This window comes from Chelonoidis abingdonii, chromosome 1 (genome assembly GCF_003597395.2).
Source record: "Chelonoidis abingdonii isolate Lonesome George chromosome 1, CheloAbing_2.0, whole genome shotgun sequence".
Taxonomy (NCBI): Eukaryota; Metazoa; Chordata; order Testudines; family Testudinidae; genus Chelonoidis; species Chelonoidis abingdonii.
In genome coordinates, this window is record NC_133769.1 from 93,055,257 (window position 1) to 93,073,976 (window position 18,720).

General features: G+C 45.9%; 1 protein-coding gene across 1 annotated transcript; it reads left to right on the forward strand.

The window, feature by feature from the left end:
• Nucleotides 1–3,496: 3,496 nt before the first annotated feature.
• Nucleotides 3,497–14,660, forward strand: LOC116827268 (osteocalcin-like). The gene is made up of 4 exons (XM_032784655.2): nucleotides 3,497–3,926; nucleotides 9,498–9,533; nucleotides 12,158–12,230; nucleotides 13,346–14,660. The coding sequence occupies exons 1-4, from the start codon at nucleotides 3,866–3,868 to the stop codon at nucleotides 13,473–13,475; spliced, it is 300 nt and encodes a 99-aa protein (XP_032640546.1). The 5' UTR covers nucleotides 3,497–3,865; the 3' UTR covers nucleotides 13,476–14,660.
• Nucleotides 14,661–18,720: the final 4,060 nt, after the last annotated feature.

Here is an 18,720-nt window from a genome sequence, read left to right on the forward strand (position 1 = left end):
AAACACCCTGCCTCTTTCCCCCAAATGTGCAATTTCCCCACATGCCAGATCACAAATTTACCCAAGTTTGAGAGTGTAGGACAGACAATATTTTGTCTGATCTTGTTATGCATCAAGCTTAGAAATGGGTTCACTACGTAACTTAAAAGGGGAAATTTCCAACTTTCCAATGGGGCTCCAAGCAGAACTTACTTCTAGCTGTTGAAAATCCCAAGATATCAGACCTTAAAGTTGTAACATTTTTATGTCTGAGCTCTGAACAGATGAACAAATGCCAATTAAAGCACATGGAGTTACATATGTAGAGGTATAAGAAACAGTCACAATGCAATAAAAAAAGGGTTCTGATATGTTTGTAAAATCTTTTTCCCCATGTACAATACATGGCATGTAGAGAATAAAGCATAATGTGGTATGATATAAAGGTTTTAGCAGTGCTCATTTGAGATCACCTGCATAATTTACTCATGGCTGCACCAATTATGAACAATGCAGCCATCTAACACTCATGTTTTAAATCCTTTATAGCACCCCACATCTTCATGTATTCCATACATACACATTGCCATGATACATGGGATCACATTCCATCTTAAGCTGGAAGCACTTATTAAACTAAATAAATATAAACTATAGACACAAATAAGCAGCTTGAGTTTCAACTATGTCTCTTTTATTTACTGGGAAGCATATGCTTTCTGAAAATCTGTACAGAGCCCAGAGGAATCTAGTGGCTGAATAATGCTCTCCAAGTAAATCTATTATTAAACACTTACACACATAGATATTACAGATAGGAATCACAGCAAGGTCTATACTTAAGGCTGCCTAAGGGTTTCCATTTTAAAGGGCATTTTTCTGTTGTTTTTTCAATGCTTTTTTATTTTCAGCTGAAATTTGATATGTTTGGTCTCAGTCAAGGGACGCATTTTTTCTAACAGTCTTTCCAAATCCAGTGAGCCATTTTCAAGTATAAAAGGGTGAAAACTGCAGTTATTCTGCTAAGAAAAATGTTATGCCCTTTCTTTGAACAGCTCCAGAGCTGATGGAATCTTAACATTTGGCAGAAACATGGCCTTTAGGTTGCAGATGTGTCTTTGATTGATCTAGTGAAAATCACATCTGATTTGGCAGAGTTAAGGTTTAATAAATGTTGTGCACACATATGCACTGTACTTTCTCAAACCCATACACAGAGAGCTAGCTGTATAGCACACATACACACACAGATATATAATGGACCCTTGGATAGTGCAACAAGAGCTGGGGGAATGATAGAGATGTATGCCTATCTCACCATTCACTCACAGGGAAAAATTAACTAAGAGAGGCCAGGATCAGACAAGACTCCATCTCCATAAAGCTTAACAACCATTATTTACAACTAACAGCACTAACAGAGTCAGTTTCTAGGAACTAGTTAATATCCTCTTACCTCTAGATTTGCTGCAGGGAGCCCTGGAATTTGATGTCGCCATGCAGCTTATGTCCAGGGGAATTCAAAATGGCTTGTTCGTTTTTGCCTCTGGTCCTGAACACACCTTCTGTCTGTCAATATACAGTGCAGTTCTCTATCACAAGAGGGTTCAAAATCCAAAAGTTCAGGGGAAATGAATGTTAAAAACCTCCCAAAGCAAACTCTTGTATCATACTGAACATATCCAGTGCTGCCTGATGAAACCAGATGGCAGTTTCCATTGCTGATGGGTGGCTGCTGCTGTGTTTCCAGGAAATAGTGGTTATTATTATTATTTATTTGTATTACTGTACTCCCTAGAATTCCCCTTACTTAACTTTAATTTTAATTTAACCCGAATAAATCACGGGGTTTATCCTATAGGCAGACCTCCATCTTCTCTCCTCCTCTGTGTTTTATTTAACTACTATCCTTAAACTAAATCTGTGCACTGTATTTCCTGTCTTCTGCCTTCCTCTACTCCAGTGAAATCACTTCTTCTTCTGTCCTTCACCTGTCAGTCTTTCTTCTGTTTCTCTTCATCTTTCTTTCTTTCTTCTTCTTCCTTCCCTCCCTTACATTCAGTACCTTTCTCTACCTCAGCCCAAGCTCAGCTGACCACCCAACTGAAATTCTACCCAGAGCTCCAGACCCCTCTTGAAAGCATTTTGGTTTCACCTAGACTCCCTAGAGGGGCAGAACTCCATCTCAGATACTCTTCTGACTCTTACAGGGTCATTTGAAGTGTTGTTGTAGCCATGTCAGTCCCAGGACGTTGGAGAGACTAGGTGGGTGAGATAATATATTTTACTGGAAGTTGGTCCAGTTACCTCACCGCCTTGTCTTACAGGGTCATCTGTCATATGCAGTATTGTTGTAGCTGTGTCGGTCCCAGGATATTAGATAACCCAGGATATTGGATTCTGTTGGTCTAATAAAAGATATTACCTCATCTTTTGTGCATTTCCCTTTCATCCTTCAATACTGTGCATCTCCTCTTCTTTTCATCCTACTGGGTTTCAGCCCAAACCTATGTAGTTGCCCTTTGTTCCTTCTTCTTAATCTTCAACTCACTGTTCCTTCTGTCCCCTGTTGCTGCCACATCCTCCCCGTTTCCTATGTGTACACATGCTTTGGGGCGTCTAAAGTCACCAAACACAAAGTGAAGTGCCCATTTTTGAAAACTGGGCTCTGGAGGGATCACTTCCTCTTCCCCTTGCCATGCAGCGGTCTCTTTGGCAGGCATTTAATAGTGTACAAACAACATCTTAGGATAGGAACTATCAAATGTCTTATCTACTTGACGCTACAGGGGAATTTAGGCAGACAGAATGTAACTGCCCAAATTGCAATTTGGCAAGGATACTGGAGCTAATTCTCTTTCAAAAAGCACTGTGGGACATTCAAGTGGTATATATAGGCCTAGCTGCACTGTCTGACCCCAGAAATGTAGCTTTGGTTTTATACCTTATCTGAATGATGTCACCTCCTGCAGCAATGTGCCCCTAGCTTCATTCTGGGGCATTAGTTCAAATCTGTCTTGATTTGGATGAAAGCAATCCCCTAATGTGTCACCAAGACCATATCCTGAAACAACTGGGCATGGTGCTGCTTAGTTTTGAGATTGGAACAGCTCAGATTACTAACCTTCACTTCCCCTTTCTGTCTTCTCTGCTTAGCTCCCCCTGCCCCAGCACTGCACAGTGGATATCATTCCGTATGATTTGGTCTGGAAGGAGTTCCAGAGCAGGTAGAGGAATAGGTGAAGAATGGTGTGGTGAGTTCCTTCCACACAAGTCAATGTGCTGAGCTTGCCATATCCAGTTTTACCATTTTCCACTTCTCTCACAGAAAGAAAACTGCCTCTGTGGGGACCTCAACATGCCAGAGACTAGACTGAGATCATCTTGTTTGAGCCGAGGCAGGATTTGATTAAACTCAGATTGTCAGAGGTGTAAGATTGTTTCATTAGCAAAAATGGGTCATATGAAACCCCCTTCATCAGCTGCACCGCATCATGACACGATGGTTCTCTCCCATTGCCTCTCTTCCATGCAGCTGGAATCGCTTTCTCGCTCAACACTAAACTATGGGATGTTTGCAATTAAGCTTTTTTTTTCTTTCCTTTAAAAGTAGCATTCAGAGCTCCATAAAGTTATCTGGAAGTGCCATGAACCTTTGGATTGAGATGGATGTGCACAAGGCTGCCAGGGCCGGATAGCTGTTGGCCCAGATGTGAAGCTTTGTGTTGGCGCTGGGACACAGGAATGTCAAAGTTTGAGAGACTCTGGCCAGAGTCCTGATCTCTCCAGATGGTCACAGAATATAAACTGCAGCTGGGAGGCAAGCTCCAGAACCCTCCTAGAGAAACTCTGAGGCTGCGGAATTGCATTAGACAAAAAGGAGGAGATGAGGAAACTTCTGGTGCTGCTACTCCTGACCCTGGCAGCCTTCTGCTATTGTGAAAGAGGTAAGGGGACACAGTATTTATCTCACTTGGAGTGTTCACTGAGTATACTATTGAACACTTAAAACTTGAGAACACTGCTTGCTCAGGAGAAGACCTGCTTTGGGGCTAGGCAGTATACAATAGGCTATTGCACTGGCAAGGTGTTATATTATTATATAGGTCACAAATAAGAATGGGTTTGGGGGTCTCCAGCCTAATCCCTAATAGACATTTGCCTCCACTAGGACACAAACTATTGCACACCTGGGCATGACTGGCAATCTCAGAAATCCAGTTTAGGATTTAGGTGAATTAGTAAAGCTGAATCCCCAGTTTTGGGCAAATGGACTGCGCTGCAGGTCAGAATTGAGAGGAATTGTCTAAACTACATGGACCATGGGGAAGGGTATGTTATATCTGCCAACACTGAAAAGTTGTACAGTACCCAGAGACATCTGAGGAGAAAAATAGAGCTACACCTTTTAATTCCATTAAAATATGTTGGACTGGGAGAGTTTTTGAAGGCACAATGAAAAAAAGGCAATGATACTGTTAAAAAAATATGGTCATAGGATATAAACTGCAGCTGGGAGGCAAGCTCCAGAACCCTCTTAAATAAGAAATAGCCATAGAGGAGTGAGCTGCACAGCTGGAAAGGGGTGGGAGACATAGATCTGAAATAGCAGGTGTTCAACCTCTCTCTGCTTTGGCAGAATGGACAGGGATGCTGAGACAGGAAGGGTAGAAACTTGCCCTGTACTTGCCTGTACTATGCCAGTTCTTGTCAGTGTTAAATTCTTCAGTGTTAAAGATGACCCTGTAAATTAAATACACTCTCATGGGCATCAGATTGGTGAGAAATGTTAATATTTTACAATACAGTTTTTAATCTTTGATTGTTTTCCCCTCAGAGAGCTTCTTTCCTTCATTCTTGGTCAATCTGCCCTAAAACAGCTATTGTATTCCAGTCTGTTTATTAGTCTTGGTCTAATCCTTTATCAGTTTCCATGTGCAGTGAAAAATTCAGATAGGCTGCACCAGGAGCGGCGCCAGGGTTTCTGGCACCCTAGGCAGAATTCGGGGGGTGGCATTTTGTGCGCTCCCCACAGGGCCCGCGGGAGCTTCCGGTTCTTCTCCGATCGCGCTGCCGAAGAAGGACCTTCCGCCGAAATGCCGCAGGCGACAGCGGCAGTCATTGAGCTGCTCAATTGCCTGCAGCTGATTTCCGCGGCACATTGGCAGAAGGTCCTTCTTCAGTGGCGCAACGGGAGCGGACCCGGAAGCTCCCGTGCACCCCGTGGGGAGCGCACAAAATGCCGCCCCCCAAATCCTGGTGCCCTACGCGACCTCCTAGGGTCGCCTAATGGAAGTGCCAGCACTGGGCTCCACAAGCCTAGAGATTTCCAGAAGGCTTCATTCTACAGCAGACAGCATGTTGCCCTCTGACATTTCGTAAGGAGACATTGTCTCCTGCCATAGGTGGCACAGTTTGGATAAAACAGGAACTGGCCAGTACCTTTGCCAAAGCTCACAGTCGAACTCCTGAATCTTTCTAAGGTTGAAAAGCATTAAGTTAAAGACTCCCCATTCCCTCTCATCTGCAATCTTCTCCTCAGAGGAGGAGGTGAAGGGGGTAGCAACTTGGTCACTACTTTTACCTCCCTTACTACAATCCTTCATCTGCCGCCTCACCTGCTGGTAGTGTCTAGTACAGGAGGCTGGGGGTCATATGTCCTAGTGTCTATTCTCTGCTGTGTTACCTTAGGGTTAGGCAAATCATTTACCTCTCTGTGCCTCCATTTTTCCAGCTGTAGTATGGGGATTATAGTGTTTTCCTAAGTCACAAGGTCATTGGGAGAATTAACTAGTTAGTGCAGGTGTAGGCAACCTATGGCATGCCAGCTGATTTTCGGTGGCACTCATACTGCCTGGGTCCTGGCCACCGGACCGGGGGGATCTGCATTTTAATTTAATTTTAAATGAAGCTTCTTAAACGTTTTAAAAACCTTATTTACTTTACATACAACAATGGTTTAGTTATATATTATAGACTTATAGAAAGAGACCTCCTAAAAATGTTAAAATGTATTACTGGCTTGTGATACCTTAAATTACAGTGAATAAATGAAGACTCAACGCACCACTTCTGAAAGGTTGCCAACCTCTGAGTTAGTGTTTGTAGATCACCTGGTGATCCTCAAATGAAAAACACTGGAACTATTATTAATCACATTAATACTAAGACTCTGATGAGGGTTGCTGCTCTGTTGGGTTCTCTATGGCTAAGAGCTGGGGGATTCAATGCAGTGTGGCAGACAGTGCTTTAGAGGACATGAACTTCAAATGAGCAGCAGCACTAGGGGACAGGTGAATGCGAAGTACTGGGGCAGGATGACAGTGAAGAGGCTGTCTGGGGATCTCTGACTAAAGATTGGGGTGGTGGTTCACTAGGTGGATGTGAAGACTGCTCATCTCCTCTAGGGGCAGAGGGAAGGGGAGAGGGATAGCTCAGTGGTTTGAGCATTGTCCTGCTAAACCAAGGGCTGTGAACTCAGCCCTTGAGGGGGCCACTTAGGGATCTGGGGGAAAATCAGTACTTGGTCCTGCTAGTAAAGGCAGGGGGCTGGACTCAATGACCCTTTGGGGTCCCTTCCAGTTCTATGAGATAGGTATATCTCTATTTATTATTATAAGGGGATGGGGCAGAAGAAAATCAGCCATGCTAGCTTCCCCCTTCTGCCACTGGTGACAGGTTGTTTCCATAGCTGAGAACAGGAACTGGGGACTGCTTGGGGGTAGAGTTTACTTGGAACACAGTGAATGAGACATCTACCAGTTTCCCCTTTCTCTTCACTGTGTGAGTGCGATACAGCAAAACTGCCATTTAGTTCTCAGAAGCTGCTAGGTAAAGGCCAGATTCTGATGCCCTTGCTCAAGCTGAGTAAGATGTTACTCTGCAAATCAGATCCATTGAAGTCAATGGTACTACTTAAGTAAGGTGTATTTAACATGAGCCTCAGGGTCACAAGCTGAACCTAAGTGACTTAGAGTCAAACTGAGATACCCAGACTCATGCTGAATAGCTCCTTTCTCCACAAATAGTCTGCAGGGTCTGATCAGATATCAAATGTGTCTTGCTGATGTAAATGCACACAGTGCTTTGGAATAAACAACAAAAAACCACAACTCTCCCCTCAAAGAGTTTACAATCTAGCAATTAATCAACACATTCATTTTCCTAAATCTTCTTTGTCCCCTTAAATACACTTCTAAGACAATAGCAGGTGGGATTTGCCATGGGTGAAAGAGTTATAGGTGAAGAACTAAAGAAGAGCCTGGATGGTTTGGAGCAGTGAGCAGAGTATGGGTCCCATAAGCCCCCAGTAAAATCAGAGGGAATTCCTTTTGGGTGATTGCAAGGACCATCGAAGGTTAGAATTAAGAATGACATCGGTACATACAGTGGGTTCTTATGTTCTTATGTCCCTAGCCTCTGTTTGCCAGAAGCTGGGAATGGACGACAAGGGATGGATCACTTGATGATTGCCTGTTCTGTTCATTCCCTCTGGGGCACCTGGCATTGGCCACTGTCGGAAGACAGAATACAGTAACTCCTCACTTAACATTGTAATTATGTTCCTGAAAAATGTGACTTTAAGTGAAACAATGTTAAGTGAATCCAATTTCCCCATAAGAATAAATGTAAATGGGGAGGTGGTTAGGTTTCAGGGAAAAATTTTTCACTAGACAAAAAACTATATCTATCTATCTATCTATCTACACACAGTGTACATTAAAAAAAACAATATAATACTGTTCACAGCAATGATGATTGTGAAGCTTGGTTGAGGTGGTGCAGTCAGAGGGTGGAAGAAGGTGGGGTGTTTCCCAGGGAATGTCTTGCTGCTAAATGATGAACTAGCACTTGGCTGAGCCCTCCGTGGTTAACACATTATTGTAAAAGTAGCCTCTCACATTCAACAAGGTGGCACAAATGGAGAGAGAGGAGAGACAGCATAGCAGACAGAGACAGACACACACCTTGTGCGTGGGAGAGAGAGAGAGATGCACATTGGTCCTTTAAGTAAGCTGACTCATTCTTAAGTGCATTGTCTTTTTGAGTGGATCAGGGTGTTGAGACAGCAGCTGCTGCCCCAAGTTCTCTTTGTCTCTCTCTGTCTGTGTCCCCATCCTGCTCTTTATGGAGAAGGGGTGAGTAGGGGGCAGGAGCATGGGGGAGGGCAACACGCTGACATTAGCCTCCCTCTTCCCACCCCCTCCATGCACAGCAAGCAGGAGGCTCCCGGGAGCAGCTCCAAAGCAGAGGGCAGGAGCAGCACATGGCAGTGGGGGAGGGACACCTGAACTGCCTGATAATTGATAGCCTGCTGGGCAGCTGCAGCACAGGGAACTTAGGGGAGCGGGGAGCTGATAGGGGGGCTGCCGGTACACCTTGGTTCCAAGCCCCCACCAGCTAGCAGCAATGGGCTGCTCTTCCTGCAAGCAGTGGACAAAGCAGGAGGCTTCCAATTGACGTTAGAAGGGAGCATCGCACAACTTTAAATAAGCATGTTCCCTAATTGATCAGCAACATAACAAGGAAACAACATTAACCGGGAGGACTTTAAGTGAGGAATTACTATACTGGGCTAGATGACCCTTTGGTCTGACCCAGCATGGCTGTTCTTATGTTCCTCTTTAGATGACTGGAAAGCTGGTGGGGTGACATGATGACAGGCATTACATTCTTCCCTGTACCTCAGTTCTGGTCTACGATGCTCCAGAGGGCAAGACTATCCCTAAGTATCTTAATACCTGCCTCTTCTTCACATTCTGTCAAAGGCCCTCAACTCCTCAGAGAGAACAAAGAAACACACTTCCAAGTGGAGAAGGAGGAGAGATGGTGCCATCCAGGCTGTGTCTATACTAGGCATTTGGGGCAAAGTTTCCCATTATGTCTACCACCACTGCATCTCTTTTGATAGCTGTATCTCCTTCCCTTATTGGGCAACCCCATTTCCCTTCCCATCTTGGCATTTTTATCACTATGCCATCTTGCTCCAAGCAAGCTGAAATGACACTACGTGTACGTCTACACTAGAGCTGGAGATATGATTCCAGCACCGGTGGACATACCTGTGCTAATACTGATTGGCAGGAGTGGCTAGCCACCCTGAGTACGTACCTATGGTCTGGGACAGGATCATACTTGGATGTATAGCCCCTCCAGCTGCTCACACAGCTCCAGCCATACTTTGGTTTTTAATGCATTAGCTTAATTACAGTTAGTTCAAGTATATCTTTGTGAGCTGGAATTTACACCTTCCAGCTCTAATGTAGCGATACCCTATAAACTCTGGTGACGTTGATAAAACTGAACCAGTATTAGCAATAGTGGGAAATTTTTGCCCCAAACTTCTAGTGCAGACAAGGCCCTAGTGCGGGCAGAGAGATAAAAATTCCCAATGTGGGAAGGGAAATGATGTTGCCCAGTAAGGGAGGGAGATACAGTCATCCAGCGGGGGCCAAGGACTGGAATCACATGCTTGGTTCCTGTGTGGTACCCCCTGACTCCTATTCTTTGTTTTCCAGATTCAAAGGACACCTTGGAATCACACGATGTTGAAGGTGAGTATCTTGCTATGACTTTCCCCCATCTCTGCACCTGCCTCAAGCCCTGCATCTGCCTCCATCTTTCCCTTTACCAGTATTAGGGAATGAATGAGATGTTTAGAGAATCCTCTCATTTCTTTCTCCTTCCTTGACCAACACTGAGATCTACAGCAGGTGCCATCATGAGTCCTCTCGTCTCAGCAGAGCACCCATGACAACTAAAGGTCCAATTTTCACATGACCTGGTGGAACAGGTGGAACCCTGCAAACAGTAGGACGCAGGCAGCAGTGACATGAGCAGGCTGAGGTTTTCAATAGTCAGAGAAACCAGGACATAAGGCAGACCGAGCCAACAATCACGTTGCTCTGGGAGCTACATGGGAATTAGGGTGTGAGCTAGCTGAGGTAGTAGCAGAATGGACGGATACCCATCATGGGTGTCACAGAACGGCCGGGCTCCTCTATTGGCTTATCACTGCAGGAATTAGAAACCTGCACTGAGCTGCTCAGTTGGTAGTTCTGCTGACTTGCTGGAGCAAGAGAGGCTTATTAGCTCCACTAGGATATAAGGGAGATGGAGTGACAAAGAGAGCTAGGGTTTGGGACAGAGAGATCCCTTCAGGGAAAACCTAAGAACAGCCAAGTGCTGGGAGAAGGTTTAGGCTGAGCTTTATGTTGTACGACTGCAATTTCAAGTAGCAGGAAAAGGGTAAGTTTGGACTATGTACAGACTGTGCATATTCTATTCAGTTCGGAGTGGGACCTGAGTTTAGGGTCTGAAACGTTTCCCTGCCTCTCACTCTGCTTTGCAGATTGGCTCACAAAAATCCATTAGGAAAAATATCCCCTGGCTCTCTTGGCCCCCTCTGTCCCCTCTCTTGTCCCATAGGTTGAGGAATAAATTGCTGCTGGGGATCATTAAAGTTGGAATTTCCCAGAGAATCAATCAAAACATGGGGTGGAGGGAGAGAGAGAGAGAAAGAAACTTCTTTACAAGAGTGGTTGTAATTGCTGGCACTTCTTACAGTGAAGGTTTATTTGTAGGTGGTATTTCAGACATGACCTGAGCTCAGCTTGCCAGTTGGTACCCAGAGATAACACCTTCTGTCCCCACGAGATAAACAGCTGGGCTCTCTCACTGGCCAAGTAATCTGGCATCAGAAAGAACATTTTGCTGGCAGTTGAAAGTCTGGGTTAGGGAGATGAGATGAGCTGGAAATGGTACAACCTTTATGCGGGAAGAGCTTGGCAGCCCTCTCAGAGCATTCCCCAAACACAGGTGTCAAAAACTCTCCATGCAGTGCTCAGTGTGCCGGTGCAAGGGGTGCAGGGTCCTCTGTCCTCTCAAGACTCTCCGCAAATGAGCACCAGGAGCTCTCTGTGCAGAGATTACCGATGTATTTCCCCATTGGTTATATTCTCAATGTGATATATGCCATCATGTGCCAGCAATGCCCCTCTGCCATAGACATTGACCAAACTAGATAGTCTCTGCGCAAAAGAATAAATGGACACAAATCAGACATCAAGAATTGTAACATTCAAAAACCAGTAGGAGAGCACTTCAATCTCCCTGGACACTCAATAACAGACTTATAAGTGGGCATTCTTCAACAAAGAACTTAAAAAACAGACTTCAACGAGAAACTGCAGAACTGGAATTAATCTGCAAACTTGACACCATCAAATTAGGCCTGAATAAAGGCTGGGAGTGGCTGGATCACTACAAAAAGTAATTTTCCCTCTATTGATACTCACACCTTCTTGTCAGCTATTGAGAATGGGCCACATCCACCTAATTGAATTGGCTTCATTAGCACAGACTCCCCACTTGGTAAGGCAACTCCCATCTTTTCATGTTCTGTCTATTTATACTGCTTACTTTTTTCCACTCCATGCATCTGATGAAGTGGCTTATAGCCCACGAAAGTTTATGCCCAAATAAATTGGTTAGTCTCTAAGGTGCCACAAGGACTCCTTATTGTTTTTGCTGATACGGACTAACACGGCTACCCCTCTAAAATCTTTCCTAGCACTCTGCACACATGAGCACCGATATTCTTAAGCACAGCCTTCTTACAGTCCCTTAAAGGTATTCTGGCTGCAGTGTCTCAGCAGGCAACAGTCAGTAACACAACCTCCATTGCCTTCAGTCACCGTGGGGTGCGCTGTGGACCTTGGTACCAAGACATCACTGTGCACTGGCCAGTGTGACAGTCCATATTAGGTTGTGTCAGACTGTGTAAAAGAAGACAAGACTCTAAGGTGATCAGGACTGGAGAGAGAAGGAACCATGTCCCTGCAGATTTGGGGTTTGAGTCTCTTCACCTACTGCTGTGATCCCACGAACTGCAATAGCTTTACTCCAGATTTACCTCAGGGTAAGTGACAAGAGAATCATGCTCCTGGAGTTCATGACCAAGCAGGTTTGAGTGGAGGGGGAGATAGGTCCCTGAAGCTGTGGAAGATAGGGAGGTGGAACTGTGAAGGCTGGGCTGAGTAGATGTGCTCTGGGAAGTAAGGTGAGGAAGGACTGTGCTAAGGGATAGCAGATGTTCCATCTCCAGAGGACACTAGTTTTTGGACTATAGGAGGGCAGCCCCAAAGCTCTAACCTACTCTTCTATTCTCCCATGGCAGGTGTTAAGGTAAAAAGAGAAATGGCCAATGCCTTTGTGAGGAGGCAGAAGAGGTCCTACCCCTATTATGAAAGGTAAAATCTTCCCTGCCTCACCAGTTGGGCTAAGGACTGAACTCTGTATTGATTATTTCAGAGGGGGATAGGAAGGCAGTGGGATGTGGCAAGGAATTTGATTCATGTCTGGGATAACATCCTCACAACACAAACAGAAAAAAGAGGATGCCGGACATACTTACTGGAGACAAGTGGCCTATTGTTCCTCAAAGGGCTGTAAATATCCCCTGAGGAGTGTCTGACAGACACAGAGTGACCATAGTCAGTTTTGCATCACCTCCTGTAAGAGACCCCAGCACAGGGACATGCCAGATGCATTGCTGGGAGTACTCAGGAAGGCGGGGTACTTGGCCAGCATTCCTAGGCTGCTGATACTTCTGGCTACTTGGACTGCCCTTAGGGGTCAGGGAGAGTGGGGTGCAAATTAGAGGCTTCTCTAGTCTGTATCAGGGACTGAAGCAACCTGCTGCACAGGGTGCACTAAGGAGGTTTCATCTTTGCCTTCAGTTCCTGCACAGAGCTCAGCTCTGCTGCAGGGATGAGGTCAGATCAGACAGGCTCTTCATTCTGACTAGGCCCAGATACTACAGCAAGCAGATCTTTTTTTATAACACTCCTGGAGACAGGGACTCGGAGAACTTCAGCTGACAGATTGACACAAGAACACGCTTCACATACCTCCTGGGAGAGGTCACCAAGCTACATCTCACAGGGGCCCTGAGGGATAAGACATTTCTAGATGAGCATCCTTGGACAGTAGTTAAAGGCCTGGGTTTAATCCCCAGTCAGTAAAGCTTCTGAAAGGATAACTAACGTTCCTGGGTAAAGTCCCAGCTGATAGACCTGACCCACTCCCCTGGAATAATAACCAGGGAGCCTGGGTTCTATCTTTAGCTGTTAGAGCCTTGTGGGCGAGATGGGGAACTGGCTTCAATCCCTAACTGATAGAGCTCTCTGCCACCCTTAGACATTTATCAAAGGGGCTAGGTTCTAACCCATTGTAGGAAAATATTATATTCACTGTAAGGGAGTCCATCTCTAGGGAATGTTGAGTAATCACTCTCCCTGAGTTCAGAAGGTGGCATAGGAGTCTGATGAGTCATGAGTGGCATCTTTCTCTTTGTCTACTGCAGGTACTATGAAATGTACAAGTCCCCAATGGAGCTGAGGAAGGAACAGTGTGAAAACTACGCCCCCTGTGACTACCTGTCAGAACACGTGGGGTTTTATGCTGCATATCAGCGTTACTTTGGGAGATTCTGAGGAAGAGGCTGTCCCTTCCCTCACTTGGCTAGGGTCCAGTCTGACCTCCATAAAGACTGGGGTAGTGGGAGGAAGGAAAGGAAGTAAAAGGGAGACTTAGAATGGGCCCACTTCAATTCTGCTCAGCACTGATGAGAGCACAATGGCAAAATTTACCCCATGTATCCATTGTTCAGTCTAAGACTGCTGAACACCAGTTGTGATCCTTCTACCAGAGGCATTCCCCCCATGGCCTCCCATGGTATTTTGAGCTTCTTCAGAGAAAGGAAGGTGAGGAGAATCCATCTTATCTGCTTGCCATGGAAATTCCAGAGCAAGTGTAGGAAGAGGAGATTCTTCTGAAGAAACTCAAAATATGATGAAGGGCGGCAGCAAGAACTTTTGTGCTCCCTCCCTTCCCAAAAAAGTACAAGGTGAGGGGTGACTAATAAGAGAAATGCAACTGTGTGTGTATGTGTGTGTGCTATGGAGAGCAGTGATCCTCATGCACCCACTGGAATCGGGGGGTCCTGCTGCTTCCTGTTGGGGAAGGTTCAGCAGTTTGCAACCACCAGGTTCCGGGGTGGGGTGATCAGCCCAAGTGTATGTTAGTAACAATGCATGAGCCCCTAAAGGTTTGGTGGGTCCATTCAACTAAGCACCTTGATTTCATATACTTCACTGAGCTTCTTGGACCTGCAAAATTGGGGTGGAAATCTCTGGTGCTTCTGATGCACCCTGTTTCTAGTCAGGCTGAAAATACCCGAACAAAAAGCTGTTCCCCGTAATTAGTTTGGCACTTATGTTTCTGGTCCTGACTCAAACAAACAAACAAAAAATGCAGAGGCAGATGTAAAAATAAAAAAAAAAGTTAATTGAACTTTTATGAATCGTCAAAAAGAAAAAAGGGGGTCAGTTCAGGGTTGGGTTGGGTTGAAGTTGGGTCAGTGCCAGGTTTATCCAAATTGGTTTGTCTATCCCCAATATGTATCTTCCCTCTTTGCAAATTCATGCAGGCATCTTTTTATGAGTTTTACGCATTAGCAACTTTCTGAAATTTCACCTGTACCATCATATGTTCTGTTCTGTAAGGGAGATATCAGGTTCTGTAGAGGAGCAGGTGTCTGCTCAGCAGCAAAATTCGCATGTTGGCTGGTGAAATCATCCCCAGCTGTTGGCTATAATAAATGCTGGTTATGTAAAGCAGGTTTGTGTTTTGCTTCTCTCTGTTCATGTGTCCAGCATCCAGTGGGAGTGAGAGGTGGTGAGATTCAAGTGGAGTGAAAGAGAGGTCTGGAAGATAAAGCCCTCTTTCTCTGTAGCTAAGATGGGTACTGAACAGGAAACAACATCATTGGCCTGATTCTCCTCTCCCTTATCCCAGTGTTAATCAGGAGTAATTACATTGAAATCAATGAAGTGATACCTGCATAAGACTGTGTAAGTGAGAGGTGGATCCTACTCCACCATCAAGTGAATTCTTCCTTCCCCTGGAGAGACCTTCTTCATACTGGGATAAGAGGTAAACCCACTCCCCATGTTCATGTAGAAATAGATTTAGTTCCCACTGACTCAAATGGGAATCCCAACTCTCCCCTGAAGGAACATCTTCTTTTGGGCCAAGAAATGTTTTTCCTTCTATGAGAGTCTCACTCCAGCTGTAAAGAGAAAGAGATGTGGGTCTGAATGAAATGCCTGTCTCTCTTGGCTCTGCAGTGGAGAGAAGGGCTACAGGAAGTGCTAGCCCCAGATAACTACCTTGTACCCTACCATGTGGGTCAAAAGGTTCTAGGCCTTTCAGTCTGCACAGTGTAGGTATATATTTGACCTGAGGGACTGGAGCTCCTTCAAAGACACAGGCCAATTGTTCCCTCTACAAGTGGAACCCCACCCCAGTCTGGGACAACATGTGTTGTGGGATATATCTGTAACAAACTGAAATAATGACGTACTGCTGATATGGGCATCCTAGCGAGCTCATAGAGGCAGTGTGAGCCTTGTGGAGCTTGTATGGTTTGGGATGGGCTTTGTTTAGGGCAGACATGCATTTGCTGAATGTGGAGGGTAAAGTCTGCTCAGAGGAGACTCACAGGGTATGTCTACACTACGGGATTATTCCGATTTTAGCGAAACCGGTATTTGGAAACAGATTGTATAAAGTCGAGTGCACGTGGCCACACTAAGCACATTAATTCGGTGGTGTGCGTCCATGTACCGAGGCTATCGTCAATTTCCGGAGCATTGCACTGTGGGTAGCTATGCCATAGCTATCCCATAGTTCCTACAGTCTCCTCCACAAGTTGAAATTCTGGGTTGAGATCCCAGTACCCAATGGGGCAAAAAAACATTGTCATGGGTGGTTCTAGGTACAGCCTCACCCCTCCCTCCGAGAAAGCAATGGCAGACAACCATTTCATGCCTTTTTTCCTGGGTGAACTGTGCAGATGCCATACCACGGCAAGCATGGAGCTTGCTCAGCTCAAGACAGCAGTCATAGACGTTGTAAACACCTTGCACATTCTTGTTCAGTGTATGTTGAACCAGTACCTGCAAAACCAGGCAAGGCAGAGGCGGCTATGGCAGCGCGGCGACGAGAGTGATGAGGACGTGGACACAGAATTCTCTCAAACTGCAGGCCCCTGTGCTTTGGAGATCATGCTGGTAATGGGGCAGGTTCTAGCCATTGAATGCTGATTTGCACCTGGGAAACAGGCCACAGACTGTAGGACCGCATGGTGTTGCAGGTGTGGGGATGATTCCCGTGGCTGCAAAACTTTCGCATGCGTAAAGGCATTTTCATGAACTTTGTTGACTGCTTTTTCCCCTGCCCTGAAGTGCTAGAATACCCAAGATGAGAGGAGCCTCACAGTTGAGGAAGCGAGTGGCGAACGCCCTCTGGAAGCTTTGCCATGCCAGACAGCTCCCAGTAGTCAGGAATCATTGGAGTGGGCAAATTTACTGGTGAGGGCAAGCTGTGATGCAAGTAGCCAAAGCAATACACTAAGCTGCTGCCACGAAAGTGTAGTGACTCTGGGAAATGTGCAGGGTCATAGTGGACCTGGCTTTGCTGCAATGGGATTCCCCCCCATACTGCAGTGAGGCGATAAATGGAACCCATATCCCTATGTTGGGGCTGGAGCACGGAGCACCCAGTACATACAACGCAAGGGGTACTTTATCCATGGTGCGTTTTTTTGAAGCACTGGTGGACTCACAAGGGACCGTTTCACCAACATCCACGTGGGATGCTGGGAAGGTTCATGACTCTCGTGTCTTCAGGACCTATCTGTTTAAACGGCTGCTGCAAGGGAATTACTTCCAGACCAAGAAAATAACAGTTGGGGATGTTGAAATCCTGTAGTTACCTGGGTGACCCAGCTACCCTTGATGCTGTGGCTCATGAAGCTAAAACAAGCAGCCTGGACAGTAGTCAGGAGCTGTTCAAACCTACAGGCTGAACAAGTGCAGACTGGTGGTAAATGTGCATTTGTGTTTAAAGGTGCGCTGGCGCACATTACTGTCTTGCTCAGACTTCAGCCAACCAATGTCCCCTTTGTTTTGGTGCTTGCTGTTGTGCTCCCAATCTCTGTGAGGTAAGGGGGAGACCTTTGGCGGGTGGGATGCTAGGCAAATCACCTGGCCGCTGATTACGTTGCAGCCAGACAGCAGGGTGATTAGAAGAGCACACCAGGAACGGTTGTGCATCAGAGAAACTTTGAAAACCAGTTTAATCATGGCCAGGGTATAGTGTGACTGTTGTGTTTGTTTCTCCTTGATGAAAACCTGCCCCTTGATTGACTCATTCCCTGTAAGACAACCCACCCTCCTCCTTCGATTACAACTGCTTTCTAAGGAAATAAAGTCACTATAATTTAAATCATGTATTCTTTAGTAATTCATTATAAAAAGAGGAGAGAACTGACAAGGTAGTCCGGAATGGGTTTGGGAGGAGGATAGAGGGAAGGAAAAGGCCACTAAAATTTTTTTAAAAATATGACAGCCTTTTGGTTGGGCTGTCCACTGGAGTGGAATGGCGGTGCACGGAGCCTCCCCCTATGTGGTTCTTACTGTCTGGTGAGGAGCTATGAACATGGTGAGGGGGGAGGGTGGTTATACAGGGCTGCAGCAGCACTCTGTGATCCTGCTGCCTGTTCCTGAAGCTCACCAGACGCTTGGAAGCATGTCAGTTTGATCACACCAGCAGCCCCAAGCATGTATCTGCCACGCTTGATCTTCCTGCCGCCACCTCTCATCTCAAGCATCTCCCCTCTCCTCACATTCATCCTCCTCTCCTCACATTTGTCCCTCCTGTCCTCAATGTCCCTGCATCTTTCCTGTACTTTGATACCACGTCCTTCCACTCATTCAGATGAGCTCTTTCATTGCGAGTACTTCCATGATTCAAGACCATTTCGTCTTGCGTCTTTTTTTTTCGCTCGCCTTATCTGAGATAGCCTTTGGGACAGAGGAGGGAGGCTTGAAAATTTGCAGCTCAGAAGGGAGGAAAAAGGGAGAGAAGTATTAAAAAGATACATTTTACAGAAAAATGGTTATACCTTTCACGGTGAACAACACTATTCACTTACATAGCACATTGATTTCACTACAAGGTTGCATTTTGCATCTTAATGTAACCCTTCTGCCCCTCTGAGTTGGCAGCAACAAGAGCCGGGTTCAGTATCCAGGGGTTCGTTTTAATAATACATGCCATACACGGCTCGAGCCCCCACCCAGTGACCTGGACACTTACATACCACACCCTCCTGGGCGCCTCTAGGAGCCAATACTTTCCCTTTGCAAGCACGGAGTCTGAGTGTAAGCAAAAATCCTTTTAATAAAGGAAGGAAACAATGCGGCATCCCATTGAGAAAACACCACAACAGGATTATAACACAAACCTAAAACAAACCCACCCAATCATTGGCAACGTCCTTTTTCCCCTTAGAGTCTTAAGTCCAGTTACCCAAAATCCAACAACCCAAAGTCTCTGTCAGTGCCACCCAGAATTCAAGAGTTTTCTGCAGAGTTTACCCCCCCACCTGGGTGACATGTGGGGGTCCACACAGATGTTAAGGGGCACCTTACGTGGGCCAGGGCCAACTGCTTTGCCTCTCCATGGAGTTCTGCTGCAGCCTTCACCACGACCCACTCACACACCAGCTGTGCGGCTCCTCCAGCTGTCCGTGCAAACCACTTCACTCCGCTCACTGTTCCATGGGCTGTCTGACACACCTGCAAACTGTCCCTCTGCTGGCCATTTTGCAAT

Excerpts from the sequence above, each read along its gene's own strand:
- LOC116827268 (XM_032784655.2), top strand. The coding sequence starts at position 3,866 with ATGAGGAAACTTCTGGTGCTGCTACTCCTGACCCTGGCAGCCTTCTGC. Across the intron at positions 3,927-9,497 it reads CTTCTGCTATTGTGAAAGAG|ATTCAAAGGACACCTTGGAA; the intron begins GTAAGGGGACAC and ends TTTGTTTTCCAG. Across the intron at positions 9,534-12,157 it reads GGAATCACACGATGTTGAAG|GTGTTAAGGTAAAAAGAGAA; the intron begins GTGAGTATCTTG and ends CTCCCATGGCAG.